Consider the following 21,321-nt stretch of genomic DNA (forward strand, 5'->3'; position numbering starts at 1 on the left):
GGCATCGTGCTGCTGAGGGAGGTGGGAAGAAGCGTTAGAGGTCACGGCTCCTCTCGGGCCTTTGAGGGTTCTGTGGCAAGGAGTGTGTATTCCCTCCAGATATAGACACATCTCCTGAAGGAAAAAGTCAGCATTTGTTTTGCTAAATTTTACTTACAAGTAGCTTGGTAAAAGCTGTTTCTGCCTGTATTGTCCCCCTGGGCTTATGACGACGCAAGGATTGGCTACACGCTCACCGACCATGGAGACAACATGAAATCGAGGGCTCTGCCATCAAGGAGTGGGAGATGGACTGGGTTGGGTGGCAGATGCAGCAGATTCCCAGGCCTAGCCTAAAACCAGGCAGTGGGTGGCCACCACAGGCGATTTGGGTGCCCGGGAAAGGCTGGAGTATCACTGCTCTGCCGCAGTGTTAATAGGTGCTCTCTGACACTCTGGCTTCGTGGCCAGATCAATTTCTTTCTTTTTTTTTTATGTATGATAGTCACAGAGAGAGAGAGAGAGAGAAAGGCAGAGACACAGGCAGAGGGAGAAGCAGGCTCCATGCACCGGGAGCCCGACGTGGGACTCAATCCCGGGTCTCCAGGATCGCGCCCTGGGCCAAAGGCAGGCGCAAAACTGCTGCGCCACCCAGGGATCCCCCAGATCAATTTCTTTATCCCAGTATTTCTCTCTTTTTTTTTTTTATCCCAGTATTTCTCTAAGTCAAGCAGGCTTCCTTGACATGGGACTTCTTAGAATTCAGTGTGCTACCACACATTTTGAATCCCAAACAAGGGAAGAGTGTATGTGAGTGGTTCTCGGAGAGTGATTCCCCAGGACCAGCTGCCTCAGCATCCCCTAGGAATTTGTTGGAGATCCATAGTCTGGAGCCCACCCCAGACCTACTCAATCAGAGACTCTGGAGGTTCAGCAACCTCCTATAGGCCCTCTAGGTGGGTCTGATGTGTCTGAGAGCCCAGTCTCTGCAGTGTTTCCCAGAACCGTTCTTTCATCAAGCGTGTAGCAGGGCTAATATTTTCTACCACGGAAGTAAGTGTGTGTGAAGATGTGTGAAAGTATCATCACTTGTTGGGAGGTTTTTTTGATGGCTACTGAATTATTGATTTATTTAAGCATCGCTTTCTGTTAAAAGCAACTTGAAACAATTCAAAGAGAATGCTGGGAATAACGGATTCTTCCTGGGTTTTCTGACCACTTTTTATTTATGCCAGCCTTCCCTGAGACACCAGTGCTCTGATTTGTTTATAGCCAGCAGACCTACACCTGTTTCTGAACAATGAGAAAGCTAAAGCAACCAAAATAGTCAGTAACCAAACCTGAAAGTCCTCGGAACAAGAGGGAGACAATGCATTACTTTTCTCTACTGATTGAAAATCAGTAAGACTTAATAAGGGTTGAGTGGTTGAGGGTTGAGTGATTCTATTCCTGGTACTTAGTACAAGGCTCCTGAATCCAAGCTAGGCAGGCAGCCTCACTTCATGCAGGCAGACTTCGGAGCTCAGGCAGGGTGAGGGCTTAGGATGCCATTTCTGGATGACTGTGCTTGGCGAGGAGCTCGCACTGAAGCTGGCCCAAACATCTCAGGAACAGGGAGACTTCCCTCTGTGCAAAAGCATGCTGCCCGGGGCCCCAATAACCTTATTTGATGGATGCCATGGAAAGCACCAGTCGATTATGTTTTTACCTGTTCTCCACTCTTTCCTTCATGTATCGGCTACTCCTGAAGCAGGTGTTGCCAGGTGGTGGCAGCTTTGGGGAACTAGTGTGAACTCATTGACATTAAAAGTGCTGGGGATCCCTGGGTGGCTCAGCGGTTTGGCACCTGCCTTTGGCCCAGGGCGCGATCGATCCTGGAGTCCCGGGATTGAGTCCCGCATCGGGCTCCCGGCATGGAGCCTGCTTCTCCCTCTGCCTGTGTCTCTGCCTCTCTCTCTCTCTCTCTCTCTCTCTTGATCTGTGTCTCTCATGAATAAATAAAAAAAATGCTTACATTTTCCTTCAGCCTTTGGAGGTGGAAAAGCCTTTATGCAGTCCTGTGCCTTCCCCCTCCTCCGAGAGAAATGAGCAGGGGAGAGGGGAACTGACAGTGTGAATGGCAGAGAGAATACCAGAACACAGGTCTCATTTGTATAATTCCATCACTCACTGGGAATGAGAATTCTCTGTTCCAATCTGAAGTCCAAGTCCAATAACTGGTAACAGCCTCACGTTAAAGGGTGTTCATGTTAATCTGAATCTCTAGACTGTAGACCGAAGGCAGTGACCTTATATACATAATTCAACGTTTAGCACCAGTTTCTATGATGGTTAATGGCACGTGACAGACAATAAATACACGTCGAAGGATTTTTCTTTGAATGAATATAAAGAGTTTATTCGGTGCGTATTTGGGTATACAACAACAAATATTAAACAACTTTTTTTTAACTTTTTTTGTGCACAGGACAGAAAACTGCCTGTACATGCTATGTCCACTTTTGGAACACAGATTTTAACAATTATTAATGCACAAAATCTTACATGTCATGCAACTCTATGCCAAGATTCCAACTTTCTTCCATGCAACAGATATGAAGATCTAAATGGAAACCTAGCTAAGTCTTAAACACTTTTCCAGAAGCAAGTATAAGTATATGTTGTTTAGGGGTAACCAGTCTTAACATTTCCTTGTACACAATATTCACATGCCAAATACAATGACAGGAGGACTCGTACATATACAGATAAGACATTTCTTATTTTAACAACACAAAAGACGACATCACAGTTTCACAGGTCCTGTCTTTATACAAGAAGCCACAACAGTAGTTTAACATAGTAACACAAATGGAATTAAGAGAAATCTACACTTGAGGATAATCTTTTTTTTTAAGTAATCTTTACTGACTGGGGTTGACAATACACCTCAATTTCTATGCACAGAATACAGCACAAGAACTTGACCAGGATACACTACAAATCTAAAAAAAAAAGAAAGAAAGAAAGAAAGAAATTGGTAGAATCACAAGAACACTGTTACCTTGAGCCTGAGATGCCAATTCAGATTCAACCCTGAATTTGGTTGATTTGGATTAAGTGACACAGAGTCAATAGAACCATTGAATTTCAGAAATCATAAAGTTGCACTATACCAAAGTAAATACATTTGAATCAAGCGTAGATAGAAAACATTAAGCCAAGAAAACAACACAAGTCACATAATTTTGTTTGCCCCTACAAAACATTTAAGCAGTTAATTTTGTTTTTGTTTAGTTTAGTTTAGTTTAGTTTTTGAAGAGCAATTGTGGTCTTTTAAATTTTCTTGGTTGGAGAGCAAATTTTTATCGGCATTAGTGCTGTGAAATGTTTTTGGCTTGTCATCCCCAAAGCACAGGTGAGATCATGAGAAATTGGGCAGTCCTTCTCCAGGATTTAGTTCACCACTGATGGCGCTTGGCAGTCTGCTGCACAAGCTCAATTGAAATTATGGGGCATTAGTATGGATGATAGGAAGGTTTTAGTGGCAGAGAGACTAGTGCACTCTGCCTGTTTGTTTGGTAAACGTCATTGACAACTGTGAACTTTTGGGTGAAGGACTGCTAGAATTCAACAGCACCTGGAGGTAAGGTTCTGTTACAGAGCCCTTGTCTTGCCCTCACTGGCTACGTTGATTCGTTGTGGCTCATGGATTTGCCTCCGTTCAGCACGCCAGAGACACTTCTACTCTTCGTAGGGGTCCCGCTTCCAGATCGGGAGAACTCGGTCAGGTCGTGCAATGACGGCTCCTTGTACATGGCCACTGGAATGCACAGAAACATCGGGTCAGTGGCCTTCGGACGTGCACCCCACACTGGCCCTCAGCTTCTTGTCCGGTTACTAAGGCTTCCATGCTTTAGGCCGCACCCTGAAAATGCTGCCTTCAAGGACTCGGCCGACAATAGGCTGGCTCGGCTTAAGCAAGATCTGGGCTTGGTGCAGTCGTGTGCAAAGAATTCTAATGCCTCGTTGCCCTCACTTATGTGTTATGTACATGAGGGGACTGATGAAAAATGCATTTAATAAAGCTCTTAGAAGTTTAAATATAATCTACAGCAGGCTGTGCAAGCCAAATGTTAAAATTTAAAACACTTTAAAACACCGATTTCTATCATACTGAAAAGGACGCTTGCTCACCAATGATCTAAATATTAGTGTAATTCTTAATGCAGGAAGCAGTAAATCTTGTTATTGCGGTGCCGTGAGTAACAATACTAGCTTATACTTACAGGGCACCTACAGCGTACTAGACACTATCCAAAGCACTTCACATGCACTACCTCATTTGTTCCACCTGAGAAGCCTGTGACTCGAGTGCTCTATCCACACTTTACAGTTGATAAATTTGAGGCACACACACAGGTCAATAATCCATCTATGACCACCCTGTTAGTATAGAGTGGAGTTGGGATTCGAATCCAAGCAGCCTGGCCACAGAACATGTGCTGCTCAGCAGTGCTCTGCAGATCTGATGGGGCTGTCTGTTGCCACTTTCACCTTGATCCGAACCCCAGGCCGGTAACCTCTTGGATGTCTTGCTCTGCCTTGCCCGCATGCTCTAACCCTTCTCTACCATGTCTCAGCCACTTCCAACATCCTTATCTTCTGCATCCCACTTCTATCCCTTACCCTTTCCAGTTTGCTACTAATCTGCCAACGATGGCTGCAAGACAAAGTATAATGAAAACTGTTGGGATGATATTTCTGGGCCCTTAAAGGGGTTAAGTGTTAAGTGTGTGCATGTTTTAGCATCTGTGTTTCTGTCCAGGAACCATTTTGGCGTAATTTGGGGTTTTTGGCTGTCCTGAGTTAGCCATCAAGCTGCTCCCACATAAGCAAGGTGTTAAAAAAAAAAAATAAGCAAGGTGTTACTATCTATAGGTGTACTGTGGGAAAATTCAGATCAGAAGATTGGATGCTATTGTCAATGCTTCATGTTTTAAGTGTTATAAAATGTTACTGAATTTCTGTATAATTGCCTTTAACGGGGAAGAATTACATTCTACTTAGAGAAGCATGATGAAGGATTGAGTTAAGTATGGGTACTCTAAATCCACAGTTCCTAATCGTATGAGGTTTACCTTTGAGTGGTTTGGGCAGAAAGTGAGCTGCAGGCTTGTTTTTCTTCACATGGTTTCCTTTCATGATCTCCCCTTCCTTGTTCAGACCCAGATACCACCCTCGGCCGGACTGCTGCTGGCGGTATATCATCGATGAATACGTCACGTAATAATTTTCAAACACTGATTCTTTGAATTTGCACTCAGGTGTAAAATGTTCCTGCAAGAAAAGTCAATAAACCAAAGCTCAATATTTACAGCTCTGAATTTTGTGGGGAAGCCTGTGGTATTGTCCTTCAGGAGTTGAGGACATACTTTGTGCAAGCTTCTATGACCAGTGCTCTATCTTAACAGCATAAACTATTATCATTGGAAACCAAGACTATATATAACATTTCACGTGATGCTTTGGAAAAAGCCCTAAGTGCAAGTGCTACTGATCAATGACTATCTCTCTTTGTAAGAAGATAATGGAAAAATTAGAACGAGCTACATAACTGTAATATATTGGACAAATGCAAGAGCTAAATATTGAAAAGACAAGTATAAAGCTGTCACATGGAGCTTTGTTTCCTTCAGGATTAAATATGAGAAAATAAACATTTGGTCCTTCTACTTAATTTTCATAGATTCTCCAGTTACCATACACTATAATTGTCAACTGCCCGAGGCTAAAATCTGTGTTACAATGTTACATTACTGGCTGCCTACATTTCTAGGGAGATGTTACCAAGAAAAGCTACCCTTCGCTTTTAGGGAAACCAAATTGATTTGTTTTTTAATCATTGGACCTTGACTTAAAAAAGGAAAAAATATTCTCCCCTCACCTCATCCTTGGCTTACAGTAATGTTTACAAGCAAATCAATAGAGAAGCAAGGAATTTACAGTAATTCTACAAGCAGACATGAGAGAGAAGCCCAGGGGACTTTGAACCCTGGAATGGGATTTCTGCCATGTTCTTGGCTATGTTTTCTTTGGATCTGCCCATACAAATGAAGGGTTCTCAATCCAACAGACTATTTCAGGAACAAAACAAAACAACAAACAAACTAAAAACCTTCTTTTAAGTTCTGTGGATTTGTGCATATGCAATAACCAGCCATTAAAAATAGCCATTTGTAAGCCAAATGAAATGAAGAGCAGATTCTAATCCCTAAGTAACCCAAAGAGTAGCAGGGGGTCCATGTGCAGTGGAAGACAACAAGAAGAATGCGAACTGAGCTACGTGTGTCAGTGGCACCGAGGAAGCCATCTTAGGTATTGGCTAAGTTGCTGTTATCAGGAATACCTTCTGACAAAACCCTAAAACAACAACAACAACAACAACAACAACAACAACAACAACAACAAAACCTTGTAAAAATATCGTATGGTTTCTGGATACCAGCCCTTTCTGAACAATGCCTCCATGGCCCTAGCTTCCTTCATTTTCATGTTAGATCTCAGTCGAAGCAATGCATGCTATCTGCAGAACAGAATCTGAAGTGCTCTCAGAATCTGGGGTCACTTCAGCAAAGAGGGACAGATTCCTCAAATGAGGCAGCCTTGTGCTGAAAATTAAGCCACATTTTTTTTCAGGAATCCACAGAATCAGTTTGACTCCATTATCTCACCAATTCTCCCCATCTGGCCTCCACAGCATGGATGAGAGTCATCTTTTGGGGTTATTTCAGCCACACTTGGTAGCTCTTCCAAGGATTCACACAAATTCGACCTGCTCAAGAAGAAATGTATTTCCAAGGCAACTATCACATGTGGGAACCCACGTTTCTTCATGGGCTGTGAAAATTTCCCTTTGTAGGGGAACACGGGGAAATCCAATGAATGCCTACAAAGAAATCTGACTAAAATCTCCACGTTTCCTCTAGTGATGAAGACTGTTGCATAGAACATTGTTGAAATTCTTTAGGAATGAAATCACCCTTTGGGGGCGCTGCCTGGGTGGTTCAGTAGGTTAAGCATGTGCCCTCAGCTCAGGTCATGATCTCAGGGTCCGGGGATGGAGCCCTGTACCGGACTCCCAGTTCAGCGGGGAGTCTGCTTCTCCCTCTGCCTCTCTCCCTGCTTGCACTCTCTTTCTCTCTCAAATCAATAAATAAAATCTTAAAAAAAAAAGAAATCAGTATATGGGAAATAAAAAAAAATCTCATCCTTGGAAGGTGAGTTTTACTTTCAGAAACCATTCAAAAATAAATATCGTCAACAACATATATGATCGAGGTGAATGATACTGGGTAGGCGCATAAACATACTGTATCACTGACTCCCAAACGGTGGGATGGGATGACCATGTGCTGAGGTTGGTCCCCGAAAAGGGCTGCAGTTAATGTTCTGTGTGACGGCAGCATTCACGCATTCATTCATTCATACGCAGTTTCTGACGATCCATTGGATGCTTGGGTGGCGTCACAGTTCACAGGTAAACAAGTAGCCTCGAAAAACCTGCCACGTCTTTGCAGGAGTCGGCCAGATACCCAAATGATTTGGAACACAAGGTGTGCTGCCATTCGGTTCAGCAGGGGAGATGGGCAGGGGGTGTTTTACGAGAACAGAGGAAGCCCGCTTCACTCGGACTGGGGGACAACGGAGGGATGGGCTTCACAGGGAGGGTGTCATACTAGGTGAGCTTTGAAGGGTGGGTAGGAATTCAGAACAGAAAGAGCAGAAGGATATTACTGGAAGCCTAGGGCCACAGTCCCTGTAACTTCCACTTCTGGGGCCCCCGTGTCTCAGTAGGTATCACCCACCACCCTATCCTGGCAGCTGCTCCCACGGAAAACTTGAGGCGACCTTGAAGTTCACCCACAATCCCTCCAGCCCACGATCTCTCCCTTCCATTTCCATTGCAAGTGTCGTAGTTTGTGCCCTCTGACCTCTCCGCTGGCCTGCGGTAATAGCCTCGCTAACTGGCCTTTCCCCTTCTGCTGGCACATAAAATCCCCTTCCTTGGGCATAGTGGACAGTTCCGCCTGTTTTGTGGTACAAACCACGACTTGATGTGGCATCTAAAATTCTCCACAACTCAGCCACTACCACGACTTCAGCCTTATCCTCTGCCGCGGGCTCATGGGTGCCTCGGTCCCTTTCCAGATGCCACTAATTTCTTTTGCTTAGAATGTCACACTTTTTTTTTTTTAATTTTTAAAAAGATTTTAATATATCAAAAGGCCTGCTTTAGTGACATGCTAGTCCCATCAGAAAATAATCCCAATAACCCCTTGTCAGTAACATGCAAGTTTACCAGCCAACTCTTTATTTCTAAACCTCTGTGTGTACATGTGTGTCTTTTAAACCAAAGACACGGGGCTCAGGTGACTCCTCTTTCTACACCATGCTTTCCACCTGTCAACCGACCGGTGTCCACCCCCACCCGCAGAAAGGTGGGCAGGGCACATGGGAGCCCTATAGTGGCAGTGAGGGAATACCAAGTCTCCGTTCAGTAGGAGATCCTTATTTCCAGACTATTCACCTCAAATCTGGCTTCCCGAGAATGTCACACTTCTGTCTCTCCGCCCGCCGGCTGTCTTCTCACCTCTCATGGCCCGGCTCAGATAGAGGCTCTCTCTCAGTCAGAACTGCATGACACTGATCTCTGTGCTTCCTTAAACTCTACCTACATCTCTAGCTGGTCCCGTGACTCAGGCATATTCGTGACGGGCTCCAGATGGCAGGGAACATTTTCTGGACCCACCTTCCACTCTCACCGATGACTGGTCATATTGCCTAGCACGCAGTAGACCACCTGACCATTGTCTATAGGATCTGGCTTGCAGAGAGTCAGATTTCAGCATGAGAAATTCCAGGATTCGAAAGTCTCAACCAGTAAAAAGTCTGCAGGGAACTTCCTTAATACCATATGGGATCGGCTGTCTGCAGAAGGAGGCTGTCATTGCACGGACAGATCCTGCATGCGCGATTTAGTATCTGTTAAGAATAACAGATACTACACAGATACTGGCACAACATTAGGAGGAGAAACTTGGCGATTGTTACAACTATTGAAAAATGGCAAGGAAGGACTCAATGAACTGAATGCTCTGTCACATCCTGGCAATTTCTTAGTCATCACCACTAAATTTGGACTCAGAAACTCAGTAGAGAGGAAAATGAGGCCAAAAAAAGAATGTTGAAGTAACCAAAGGAGTGCTCTGTTCTCTGTGTGTGACAGTGTCATTTTATCCAGTGTTGGAATGAGTAGGCAGGGGAGGCTTCATTTTTACCCAGTGTGGAAAAATGTGAACATCCCACCCAACACAGGAAGGACTAGCAAAGGGAAGAGGGGTATGGTTGTCTCTCTGGGCCTCAGCACTGATTCACATAAATAACAGATAGTGGGCTTGACCCTATCAGGGAAGCCCCATCCGGAGGATGCCCAGGTAGACATATGGCAAGCATTCGGCTCCTTTGATTGTTGGGAAGAGGATTACTCGTGCTCTTGAAAAAGATTCCATCATGGCCTTGACACACCATAGACGCAAAAGAGTGACAGCATCACTCGTCAGTATTCCATATGCATGAGATAAATATCTGCTATCATGATGAATGAACGAATGGTGGCAAAAGATGTCACGCATTCCCTGGGCAACCACTGAGAAGTGACTTGGCATGAGTACATAAGAAAAGGTGCTTTATATCTTACAACATTTTACACATGGATTTCTCCTAAAAGTTATTTCTCTCGCATACCTGTATTTTTTTTCCCAGAGGAATAATGTCTTTTTAGCTCGTGAAGTAATCAATCTGTCGTTAAATCGCCTCTGATGCATCATCTCTCTTCTCCTTGAAGTTCAAGGTTAGTGTTTTCTCGGTGAGTTTTGAACCTTTTTATATGAGGAATCCGTACCAGTTAGTTACAATGATTATATGTTGAATAAGGAAGAAGAATCCATGAAGAGTGAGCAGATCCAGGAGCAAAATCCAGCATTTCTTTTTTACCAATTTATTCACTCTTAAGGGGGAAATAGATTTTTGGAGTTTGGAATATCATTGACATGGAGAAAACATCTGAAACCATCCGCATCACATTCACAGAATGGACTGGAGAATATTTACAGCCACAAACGGTCATGGTCAGCTGCCCTAATCAGGGCTTATGACCTCTACACAGACTCTGAGAGGCAATGATGAAAGCATTCATATAATCAGTAACGTCGGTTATGTGCAAACAACTCCCAGACCCAATGGTGGCCAGAAGTATCTTTGCTCCAGGAACAAAAGGCTTTGGACCTGTGTCAATTGCTTTTGTCTATTAGGGTCAGAAGGAGCAACAGGGCCCTGGCACCAAAAGCAAAGGATGGAGAGGGTGCAGTACGTCTCTGGCCTCCTGGAGTGGGAGCCAGGTTGGGAGCAGCATGGGCTGTGATGGTGCTTCGGCTGGGGGGAGCCAAGCAGGGGCCGTGTCACTCAGCAGGTGCTGTGTGTACCTGCACCCTGGGTCACCAGAACCAAAAGGGTGAGAGTAAAATGTCTCTGTCCGTCATTTCCATCATCTCAGTGCCCTTCACGCTGCTGCAAAAGCAAGATACACATGCCATGACAAAATGCCTTTCTGATTAATGTGGCAGGCATGGGCCTTAGTAGCAGGTTTTTCGTACGTTTTCCCCCTTGCTGTTGTGTTTTCAGCTCTGGTACCACTGATGAGGTGGCAGTGCTTCATTTGAGTCGATATGTCAGTAGGATGGGAAGCTCTGAAGATTGCCACGTATACTGTAAATGTTTCCTTTTAATGCACTTCTCTTGAAAGAGGTATTTTTAATTTAAAAAATTTTTGATGATTTTATTTATTTATGAGAGACACACAGAGAGAGGCAGGGACACAGGCAGAGGGAGAAGCAGGCTCCCCGTGGGGAGCCTGATGCAAGATTCGATCCCGGGACCCCAGGATTATGACCTGAGCCAAAGGCAGATGCTCAACCACTGAGCTACTCAGGTGCCCCAAAAGATATATTTTTCAAATGGGCTGCACTGGTTCCCTTGGGTCTCAAGAGAGTAATAGAGTCTACTGAGGATGTCCATATGTAAGATGGCAACACTAAGCCTTGGGCCAGTGAACACAGCTTGTGACAGCAGTAGTGTCACACGTCCAGCGTAGCCTTTCACATACACACATGCTGAGTGTACACATCCTGCTCTAGATGAGTATTTCTCAATACATTCTGTCTTGTTCACACATAACGCTTTGTACATCAGGTACCACAGAACACGGAGATGAACACAGTCTATAGATATGTGAGTGGGCTTTCAGAGAAACTTAAAAAAAAACAAATGTAGTAAAACACGGTATCTTCCTTTCATCAGGTTCTATAAACATACTGTAAGTACTCATCTTTCCCTTTAATCTTCTCACTTGGTCCTGTCTTCCAGCCACATTTTCAGTAGCCTGACAATCCAATTATTTTCACAATTACTGACAAAAGCAAGGGTCACTCTTCTAATTCTGAGCCATGGTCGGATGACAATTAATTTTCCAGATTTAAAGTTTGCAGGTTACTTAAGCACGTCTGACTCGTGTGCGTCAATTAGTCCCCAGCCTCATGAAAATACTATGCAAATTAAAATTAGATTTTCAACTCTCAAAAAATTTAAAAAATAGATTCTTAAAACATAAATCAGACCCATGGGGGTGACACTGTAACTACCTATATTCTCTAATATAGGTCTCCCCTCGATCAGTAATTTCAAACTCCAGGATTAATTATTATATTCAGGACTTTGATGTTCTCTCCCAGGGTATATGTGATGTGAATGAACTTCATTATTATTAAGATCAAAGAATGGGAAGGGAGAGGCTGGGGGGGAGGGGAAGGAATCGATATTCACCTGGTGCAACACGGGTAAGCAAAATTATTAATTCATGATCAACAGTCAATGGTTTGTTCATTCAAATATCCTGTGGACTGTGAGATACTTGAGGGCAGCTCCTAGCATCAGGCCTGGCTTAGAGTCCATGATTAGTACACACAGGATGAAATAAATAAATGAAAGAGTGGAATAACATATGAAGGGAGCTTGGAAGCTCCTGTGTACAGGTCCAACCAGGGGTGAAGTGTGCAATACTCTGCATAGACGACTGCAGAGGGAGGAGAGGAAGAGGGAGGACGGGCAGTGAGGGAAGGAAGGAGAGAGGGAGGGAGGGACGGGATGCAAAACGATAAGAGGGAATAATAAAGACAAAACACTGTGTAAGCTGTAAGAATAAAGAGATTTCCTTGTTAATAACCAAGATAGGGGCATTAAACTTATCCTCTTGGTCTCTGGGTCTGCAAATAGCCAAACATTTCAATTACTTTCTATTAGCCTGAGTTTTGTTACAATGGGAGGTGGGTAACCCTGCCAGTCTTGCTGACCCTACTGAATTGTTGTACAAGGATCCGATGAGACAAGGCGTGTGAAAACAGCTCCATAAACATGAAATGTGGGATGACTTCTCAAAATACATGCCCAGAAAACCAGGGCAAAAGAAATACATTCTTGTTTCTTTCCAAGGTTCTTCTTCACTCCGGAAATCCATTTATAAAGGGTCTGCTTATACGTGTTTTATTAACATGGGAGAAGATAAATTCTGCCCCCAAATTAGGACTGTACATGAATTACACTTTGTGTTTAGTGCTCTCCTCCAAGCCTGCTTCCCAGAAAACCGTTTTGCCTCCTTTCATTTTTCATTTCTGTCTGCAGCGGGCTGCAAAGGCTGCACTGCTTCCAGCCACAGCAGTAAAGAAATGAGGTGCTTACAAATGGGCTTCATGAAATACCATGCAACAAAATGACTTCAAAGTACACATGCTATTTAGCAACCGTTTGTAAAGAAATGCAAATTATAATTAAGAAAATGGATATGGGATGATTTTTCCTCATATGGTACAGTGAAATTTCTTGATAGCATTTACATATTCCAGGATATTTCATAAGATATTTTGATTTTTCAAAAATTTATTATGTTGACCCCACAAAATATGCCGGCACAGTATTGCTTTTTCTCAATTCTTCGCAAACCAAAACAACAACAACAACAACAACAACAACAAAAGTATTAAGGACCTTATCAATCAGTGGCCTGTTTAAAACAATCAGGGCACAGATCTGACCACATTTTAGGCCTGGGGTTCATTTAGTCCTTTGTATTGGCCTGTTCTGGATTTTCATGTATTTTTGTAAAGCAGTCTCATGCAGTGGATTACTCGGGCTGCCAAATTTTACTAAGCGATTTGTTTTATTTTTACATACACTGAAATAAGCTAGAAAAAAGCAGGAGGCAAAACAAAAACAATGCATGCCATACAAAGCCTAAGAGGGGTTGTTTTTGTCAAAATAGAAAAATTCTGTTATCCCAAGGCCTCACGCAGCTCCAAACCTGGTCAGCAAATAGGTTTTAGAATGGAAGTAATTTGCTAGGATTTGTAAGGAAGATGGATGGGCCACATGTCTCCAAGGCTATGTAATTGGTTCAAGACAGTATTGGTGCCACCCACCCCTTGCGGAAGAATATAGCTTGTTTAGGCAATGCAATTAGGTAGCAGAAGACATCATGTTCTGGAAGACACATTGCAGAGAGACTGTGTGACCAGCACATTAATTTTCAAATTTTACCAGATTAAAATCTTGAATCACTGTATAATGAAAGACTGCAGCGAAGTATTTTTTTTCCCAGGGGAAGAATACTTCTCTTAGCTGAATAACTCCCTAAAACTTTTTTTTTTTTTGTCTGTGATGTGCATTACCTCTGGATGTTGGTTTTTCCTACAGAATGGCTGACCTATGTGTTTTGAGAGGGGAATCAAATATCAGATATGCTTTCTAAAAATAAACTTCCTTGTCTTCTGGCTGCTTACCAGAATTAATTTGTGCCCATTGGGCAAATATTCTCTGTTACTATGGTGCTCTCTCATTTGTGGCAGTACTCTTCAGTGTAATAACTTCAGGGTGGGATCTAAATCTATCTCCAAGAGAATGACCTGGGAAGTATTTGTAATCAGCAAGAGAATAAGCTTAGTAGGTTGTATCTTTTTAAGTGGCTGTTGCAAGTTCCTTGTGTGCAAATTCAAAGCCTGGGAACTCTGAAAACTTTTCCCAGAGATCCAATGAACTGTCATGCAAAGGAGAAAGGTTCTTCCCTTGTAGATCAAATAAAAAACTCTAGCAAGGTAGGTGGCCTACTAAAAATGAAGTCATACCAAGATGGGTGCACAGGATGTTCTAGTACTTCAGGCAACTTTGAGGATCGTCATTTTGATTTGTGTTGGACAGCAGTTGTGTTAAATTTGATAGGGTCTGCGTCTGCAGAAGAGACACTTAGAATAACCAGGAGTCTACTTCTTCAAAGACTTTCAAAGAAGACTTATCTTTTCTCTTGCACAAGTAGGAGAGCAATGCTGGACCACACTGACTGCTCAAATGGAAGTCACTAACATGTCACTAACACTTTCCACCGCAAACCATAAAACCTGGAATTGCAGGACAAGGTGCAAAGGCCTAGTCAAGGATGAGAATAAATCAAGGATGAGAAAGGAGTGACAGAGGGCTACTGGACCACCACCACATCGTATGACACCTGCAAACTGCTTCCGGGGATAGGAAGCTGTAAGGACAGTCATCTTTCCACGAAGGCAGTGCATTTCTAACTCATTTGCCCCTTGAAAGGAGCTAACATGAGGATGCTACTGACAGTCACTTCCCACAAGTCTGAATTAATTAATTCAGCTCATTAATTCAAGACACAAATGGAAGGATTTATTCCAAACTACTATTTTCCATGCACCTACTGTGTGCCAAGCACCATGGGAGGTCCCTGTGTATATATAATGATCTGATTTCATCCAGATGGCAGCTCTCTGTGATAAATACATCCCTCTGGCCTGAGAGAAGAGACTTCCACTTCACAAGAGACAAAACCACAACAGGAAAGAAGCCCTTAACCAGTCCTTTCTTTATAAATTTGGCCGCAAGTGTGCCTTGCTAGTCACTGTACAGACGGACAAGCTGTGATGTCAATTCTCCTCTAAACGACCGTTCTGATGTCTGCTGAACATCCAGCCCTTCCTTCCTACTGGCGTGCCCTGCCTCTCTGAACCCTGAGCTCTGCTCAAACCCACCTCTTCCACTTTCCAGCTTTCTGAATTTGGGCAATTCACCTGTGCTCTGCTGCAGCACCTGTGAGACGAGACCGGAATCCTGTGCCTCACGGCGGGGACTGCAGAGGCCGTGGAAGGCAGCGAGCATACGTGTATATGATCACTGGCCATGGGGTCCCTTTCCTCACCTTCATTTTCAGATCATGTGATATGTAAGAAGATGCGGCATCCTCCTCACCCCAACTTGAAACTGGTATGAAAATGCAGTTGGGGGAGCCTGGCTGGGTCAGCTGATTGAGTGTCTGACTCTTGGTTTTGGCTCTGGTCATGATCGCAGGGTTGTGGGATCAAGCCCCGTGTCAGACTCCATGCTCAGCAGGAGTCTGCCTGAGATTCTCCCTCCCTCTGTCCCTTCTCTTCCCCTATACTCTCTCTCTCTCAAATAAATAAATAAAAATCTTAAAAAAAAAGAAAACTAGTAGTTGTCAATGAAAACAAATGAGCAAAGAAGCACCTTTCCACTTTTGGGAGGGGTTCAAGTTACAAATTAAGTGTATGCATGAGAATTGCTTTCAGTAGCGATTCCTTTTCAAGGCTAATAATACATGAGCTTTGAATTTGGGGCTTAAAATATCCCAAGATTCTAAAATTTGCATTACTATAATGTGTATCAGTGGAACCCACATGATATTAAAGAGATTGGTGAAATAATCCAGTATTAATGGGCCAAATGACATTTGCATGTCTCATTTTAATTACTATGCCACAAGAAAGTACAACATTATTATCTCACTTCTTTTGTTCTAAACTACTGTTTTGCTGGTTCTACTTTCATAATGTAGGTTACGAATAACAACAATAATGAAAAATCTAATAGCACCTTGTGTTGAAGCAGTGCCTACTTTTAAAGTTTTTTACAACTGCTTGCACAGTTATGGCATGCAAGTGACAGATAAGGGACAGTTGAATAGTGATGATGATAACAAAGGTAATGATTACAATGGATTTTGGTAGGCTTCTTTCTTCTCTCTAAAGAACTCTTTTTACTTTTGAAAAAAATGGAACCAGAGATGCTAATCAACTGGAACCTGGTTTTCACACTTTGTTCTAGAGAATAACTCCAGAGCAGGGAAGCAGCAACTTCTAGAGGAAGCCAGAACGTGTTTCAGGTAGCTAGTGTTGACACGTGAGAGGTCCTTATAAAGGCAACCGGAGCTCTCTCTGGGACATTTCCAGGGCTGCCAAACCCTTAGGACCCTGCAGCTTTACCACAGAGCTCAGGCTAAGCCCGTTGGCCTGTCTCAGCCCACTGCTTTCCCACCGCGCCAGAGAGCTTTCCGTGAGTGTGTTGATTTGATGTTCTCCTACATTATGCCACGAAAAGCTCATTCTTTTACTGCAAAATGTTCATGACTGAATTTCAGCAAATTTAGTTTTTTTTTTTTCCTTTCCAGTGACCTTTCTACCGTAGGGGGTTTTAGGGGACGACCCCAGAGCACATTTACTGAAACTAGGCTTCTGACTCTTTAGGTGTAGATGTGGGTAATGGGAAGGAGACATAGAGATCCATCTGATAAGGTATGTGTGTGTTGGAGAGAGACAGAGACAGAGAGATGAGGTGGGGTACAGAGAAAGACAATAAAAAGTGAAAACAGAGAAAGTCAGTGTGATTATTTGTTTCCCCTAATTCTATAATCCTGTGACCGTTGAAAAATGCTTGCCCTCCCTGCACTCCCCATGGAGGTTTAAGGTGGAAAAGTGAATTGTCTTTCCTCTGTGGAAACAAATCTCTCTGTTTCCTGTCCAAACTCCCAGTTGTGCTCTGAGCTCAGGGTAAAATCTGAAAGGCCACCCAGGGCTGGTTATGTTCTCCCATGAAGTGAGCCTCTCTAGAGGAGCCAGACAGAAGAATATGCCTATTTCTTCCTGAGGATTTTCCGATGTGCAATACACACCCAACTCTGGAAAAACAATGACAACAAGAGCTCCAGGTCTCTTGAGAAACTCAGGATTATGGCAGAAAAATCCTGGGCAAATTCATTAAAATAAGACACTTTGAATGGATGCTGCTATCATAGAGTGGATTGGATTTTCGTAAGAGAAATGTAATGCTTAGATGTGTAGCTATGTCACAGTAAACACGACAACAGTTCCCTATTTATGACCAAAGTGCCGTCACCAGTGATGCCATGCATTCTCACCATCATCTCACATTATGGTTGTGTAGAAACCACTGCAGTGAAGCCTGAATTCTAAAAATATGCTTTTCAGGAGAGTTTAGACCAAGTATCCAGCCATGATTCACAAAAAAGCTTTCAGTAGCTTAGCTTAAATTCAATTTGGTTTGTTCTGTCTGTCCTGAGATACTGTACCATTTTTATATTAATTTTTAAAGGGATTTTGAGGACATTAAATTTTGAAATAGGCAAATTACGCTTCTTTATCAAAATATGTAATTTAAATTTTCAAATATTTGTTACCTAAGTGTTACTGTAGTCGAAAACACAATGCGAGAAAATAATATAAACGATGAGAATCTGTAAAAATGATTAATACTTCATAAGCTCTGCACAACCACGACCTATTTGGAATAATTTTCGGCTTTCACTTTCAACTGTGTAGACTGTTAAAGCATTTGCATGAGAATGCAAAATGCATAAATTATCCTTGCAGGGAACACTTAAAACTTAAGGTAATTATATAGCATAGAAGTGGTCTCAAAGAACTCAAACAAAATAACAAATAATTCTATAGTCACCCGTGAAAACAAGTATTATTCTGTGCTTCCGGTGATCTCGATCACGAAAATCCCTCTCTTTACAATTACATTCACATTATCAATTCTTACTTTGTTCTTTTACCATCAAGCTCTTACAGCTGGCCCTGAAAATTTGCATGCTGTAAAAGCTGAACCAGACAGCTAGTAGAGATGAATTCTGCAGTCATATTCATGCCGTGAACAGAACCATGACACTCCCTTAATATATCTTATCATTGCACTTTTATACTAAACATGCATCCAAATCACGTCCTATTTTTTACAGTTCTCAAGGTCTTTCACAATCTCGCACATGTTCCCCTACAACTAGCAATAGCATTCCTCCACTTAAGCCAGATTGGAGAAATGAGGCCAGGACCAAAAGTAGCAGAGATCTGTCTTGTGAATGGGAAAGTCTCTCCTCCAAACCAATTCCTGTGCTTCAGAGGCTCGGACGGTCACCGTGATTAAGAGAGAAGTGCTGGGTCACAGGGCAAACGTAACTCATCCCCGCCTGAGCTTCTTCCTTATGTTCTGCAGTACTAGGACGTTTTGCATTAAAAAAATGAAACAAAAGAAAACAAAAACGAGTTGCACTTCACTTCTTGAGCCTCCGAGCTGCCTCCTGTCATGGTTCCACACGCCAAGCAAGCAATTCTTTGGGGGGGTGGGGGCTTGCTAATAATCAGCACCTCTTTTTTTCCACAGCACGCAGAGGAAAAAGGGCCGAATGTCAGCATGTCAGAAACGTCCAGGCTCAGCACTGGCTGGAAAGCAAAAGCACTTTGTAACTGATTATTTCTGAAGAGTCTTCCCAGCATTAAGAGAGGGGGTAATGAAATTACATCTGTACAGAAGAAAGCTCAATTATTTATCTCGTGCTAATTTGTACCAGGTGGCTGGTGATGAAAAATCCATACCGGCAAATATGCACTCCGTATTACTTAAAAGATAATCGAGGGTGCTAGAACTATAAATGCTTGCAATAGATTTGCGGTTGGTCTTACGGCTCCTGGAGACTCCATACAGAGAGGTTCTTCCTAATGCACGTGACCGGTCGATGAGAGACTGTCTCACCAAGGCATCACGTACCCATGAATCACATTAGCACTGGGGCTGCTTCTCTTTTTTTAACCTCTCAGATGGAACAAACTGGGGATATCGCCATGTGACGGTGCCTGCTCTATTCCTCAGCATTAGGAGGGTGCAAACGACGCTCCTTCCCCAAGAGAAAGAGGGGGATGTGGCCCTTCGGGGAGATCACAGTCCCCAGAATTAAACTTCCTCACTTAGCTTCAGGCAGAACTGGTTAAATGCGGGACTTCCAACTGAAATAGTTGACGGAGAGGTGATGGCTGTCAGGAAGACAGGGCGTACCAGATGCACAGCCTTTTCCTTTTCTACCCGAATTATTTCTCCAGGGAGCTGGTGGTGTGGGTTCGACATCCACTTCTTCCCTCCCCCTCCCTGCCACGGATCCGTTTTCTCTCTGCTCTGAAATCCACCGCTGGAGAGAGGAGACGCGGACTCGTTCTCTGGTTGACTCTCAAACACCAAGTGTTCAGGGTTGGTGACCAGACGTTCAATCACACGTGCTGGCTTCTATCAAACAAGGCATTTTCGGAGGCGCCACCTCTTCTACCCTGTTCTCTAGGTAAAGCAGGTAAAAGTTCCGGCCCCAGGAAGGAGTCAGGTTTGTGTACAGAATCACAGTGGCGTGATCTGCCTAGTGAGTCACAGCTTCTTGGAACAACATCTTTATATAACGGTTATTGTTATTGTGCAGTACCAATCTCTGGCTGACTTGCGAAGGCTGGTTATTTTAGATACCATTTTATGGGGATGATACTCACTTAAGTCAACAAAAACTTCTTGAGGGCCTATCAGGTGCTTTGTCTTTCCTACACCAGATGCTGACGCTTGTGATGCTTTGCACTTGGGAAATAGCAGTCGCCTTCCCCAGATGGTTGTCCAAAGAAGGTTCCCCAAGCTGCCACCAGAACTCAAGCAGCGCCCCAAGCTATGTTCTCAGAGTCAGAGACGACGGACCCAAACTAACTTCTAGAGTCTACGGTGGGCCCAGCCAGGTAGAGACCCACGATGGGTAACCAGCTTCCTGACTGAGCATTTCTTTCATTCAAAAACGATTCATTTGGTAATTTCAGCTCTTATAGTTAAGTGTTATAGTGTCATCAGCAGTGGCAGCTAAGCATTTACCACTCGGGAAAAAGTATGGCTGTCCTAGGTCAAGAGGTAGGTTAGAATGGCAATAGCTTATGTTGAAACCTAAAAACTGATCCTTCAGGATCACAAGGGAGTGACCAAAGTTGCCATTATGATGGTACTTGAAAGAACATAAAAGTCGTCTATTCTCTGACTAGTCAAACATGAGTCAGTGTAATCGTAGGGAACTACAAGTGATACTGTGCAGTATACGCCTGAGGAAGAGTTAACAAGGCTCCATTTTTCAATCACCCTCCTGCATGGTGAGATTACTAGTATGCCAACCACCAGAAACAGTATGCTTTAAACACCTTGGCACCACTGAAGTTATACTTCTTGCGATTCTGATCTAGTGAGAGAATGTTTACAGAAGCTGGATGTTTGCTGAAAATCATAGGGGAAAGGAATGAACAGGGAGGCTCTAAGCTAAGTGACTAGAATAAAGGACAGTACAAATATGTTGAGCAAACACTAACACAGTTTCAAACCTCATAGCTTTGGTGGTGGCTCCATAGGCCATGCCCAGTTGTCAGGGACTTTGCAAATTTTCTAGCATTAGTAAAGGAACAGGAGAAGGCAGATTAAATAGGTGTGAAGCCATTAGGGCTGCAGTGCTGTATATGCGCAAACACATTAAATTACATATGCAACTCCAACAGGAAAGCAAAGAGATGAGTGTGCAAGCAGCAACCACTGGAGGACAGACGTACATGCAAAGCCAGTGTGGGAACTGCTGCAGATCACAGATCTGTCTTCTTCGCAGCATTGACTCTGTCCTAAATATTGTCAATGTTTATCCACAGTTGCTTACAGTAAGCAATAATAGGTTCAATTTTCCCTGAGCCTGAGTCACAGCCTGGTAGTAAATTAGGTGCTTAGGAAGGTGCGCTACTTCCTTGAGGCCACTGAGCCATCATTTAAGGCATAATATGCTTGCTTTGGTTTATGAAGATGCTACTGACTCACTTCAGTGGGAGTCGTTTTTCCTGCATTGCTGACGGCTGAGTTAAATGAATGCACTAGTTTTTCTCCTCCTTGCAGTGGGGATGGGATGACTGAACTAATTATACATTCTTGCCAGTTCCGTGGTGACCCACAGAGCGAATGCCCACAACGCGGGGTTAAAGTTTTAGGTTGGATCTGCGGCTGTGGAACAAAGCACAGCCAGTGAGGGCTGGGGGATATCGTGGATAA

The 21,321-nt window shown here is 43.4% G+C and overlaps 1 protein-coding gene across 6 annotated transcripts in view; it reads right to left on the reverse strand.

The window, feature by feature from the left end:
• Positions 1 to 2,349: 2,349 nt before the first annotated feature.
• FGF13 (fibroblast growth factor 13) overlaps positions 2,350 to 21,321 on the reverse strand; it is a 510,479-nt gene continuing 491,507 nt past the window's right edge. For all 6 annotated transcript variants that reach the window (XM_072744128.1, XM_072744127.1, XM_072744130.1 and 3 more), the window contains 2 exons: positions 5,100 to 5,298; positions 2,350 to 3,781 (listed from right to left, as the gene is read on the reverse strand). In XM_072744128.1, coding sequence (XP_072600229.1) covers positions 3,645 to 3,781; positions 5,100 to 5,298 — 336 coding nt within the window. In that variant the 3' untranslated portion in view covers positions 2,350 to 3,644. The remainder of the gene's footprint in view (positions 3,782 to 5,099; positions 5,299 to 21,321) is intronic.

The sequence above is a fragment of the Vulpes vulpes genome, chromosome X (genome assembly GCF_048418805.1).
Source record: "Vulpes vulpes isolate BD-2025 chromosome X, VulVul3, whole genome shotgun sequence".
In the NCBI taxonomy this organism is placed as follows: Eukaryota; Metazoa; Chordata; class Mammalia; order Carnivora; family Canidae; genus Vulpes; species Vulpes vulpes.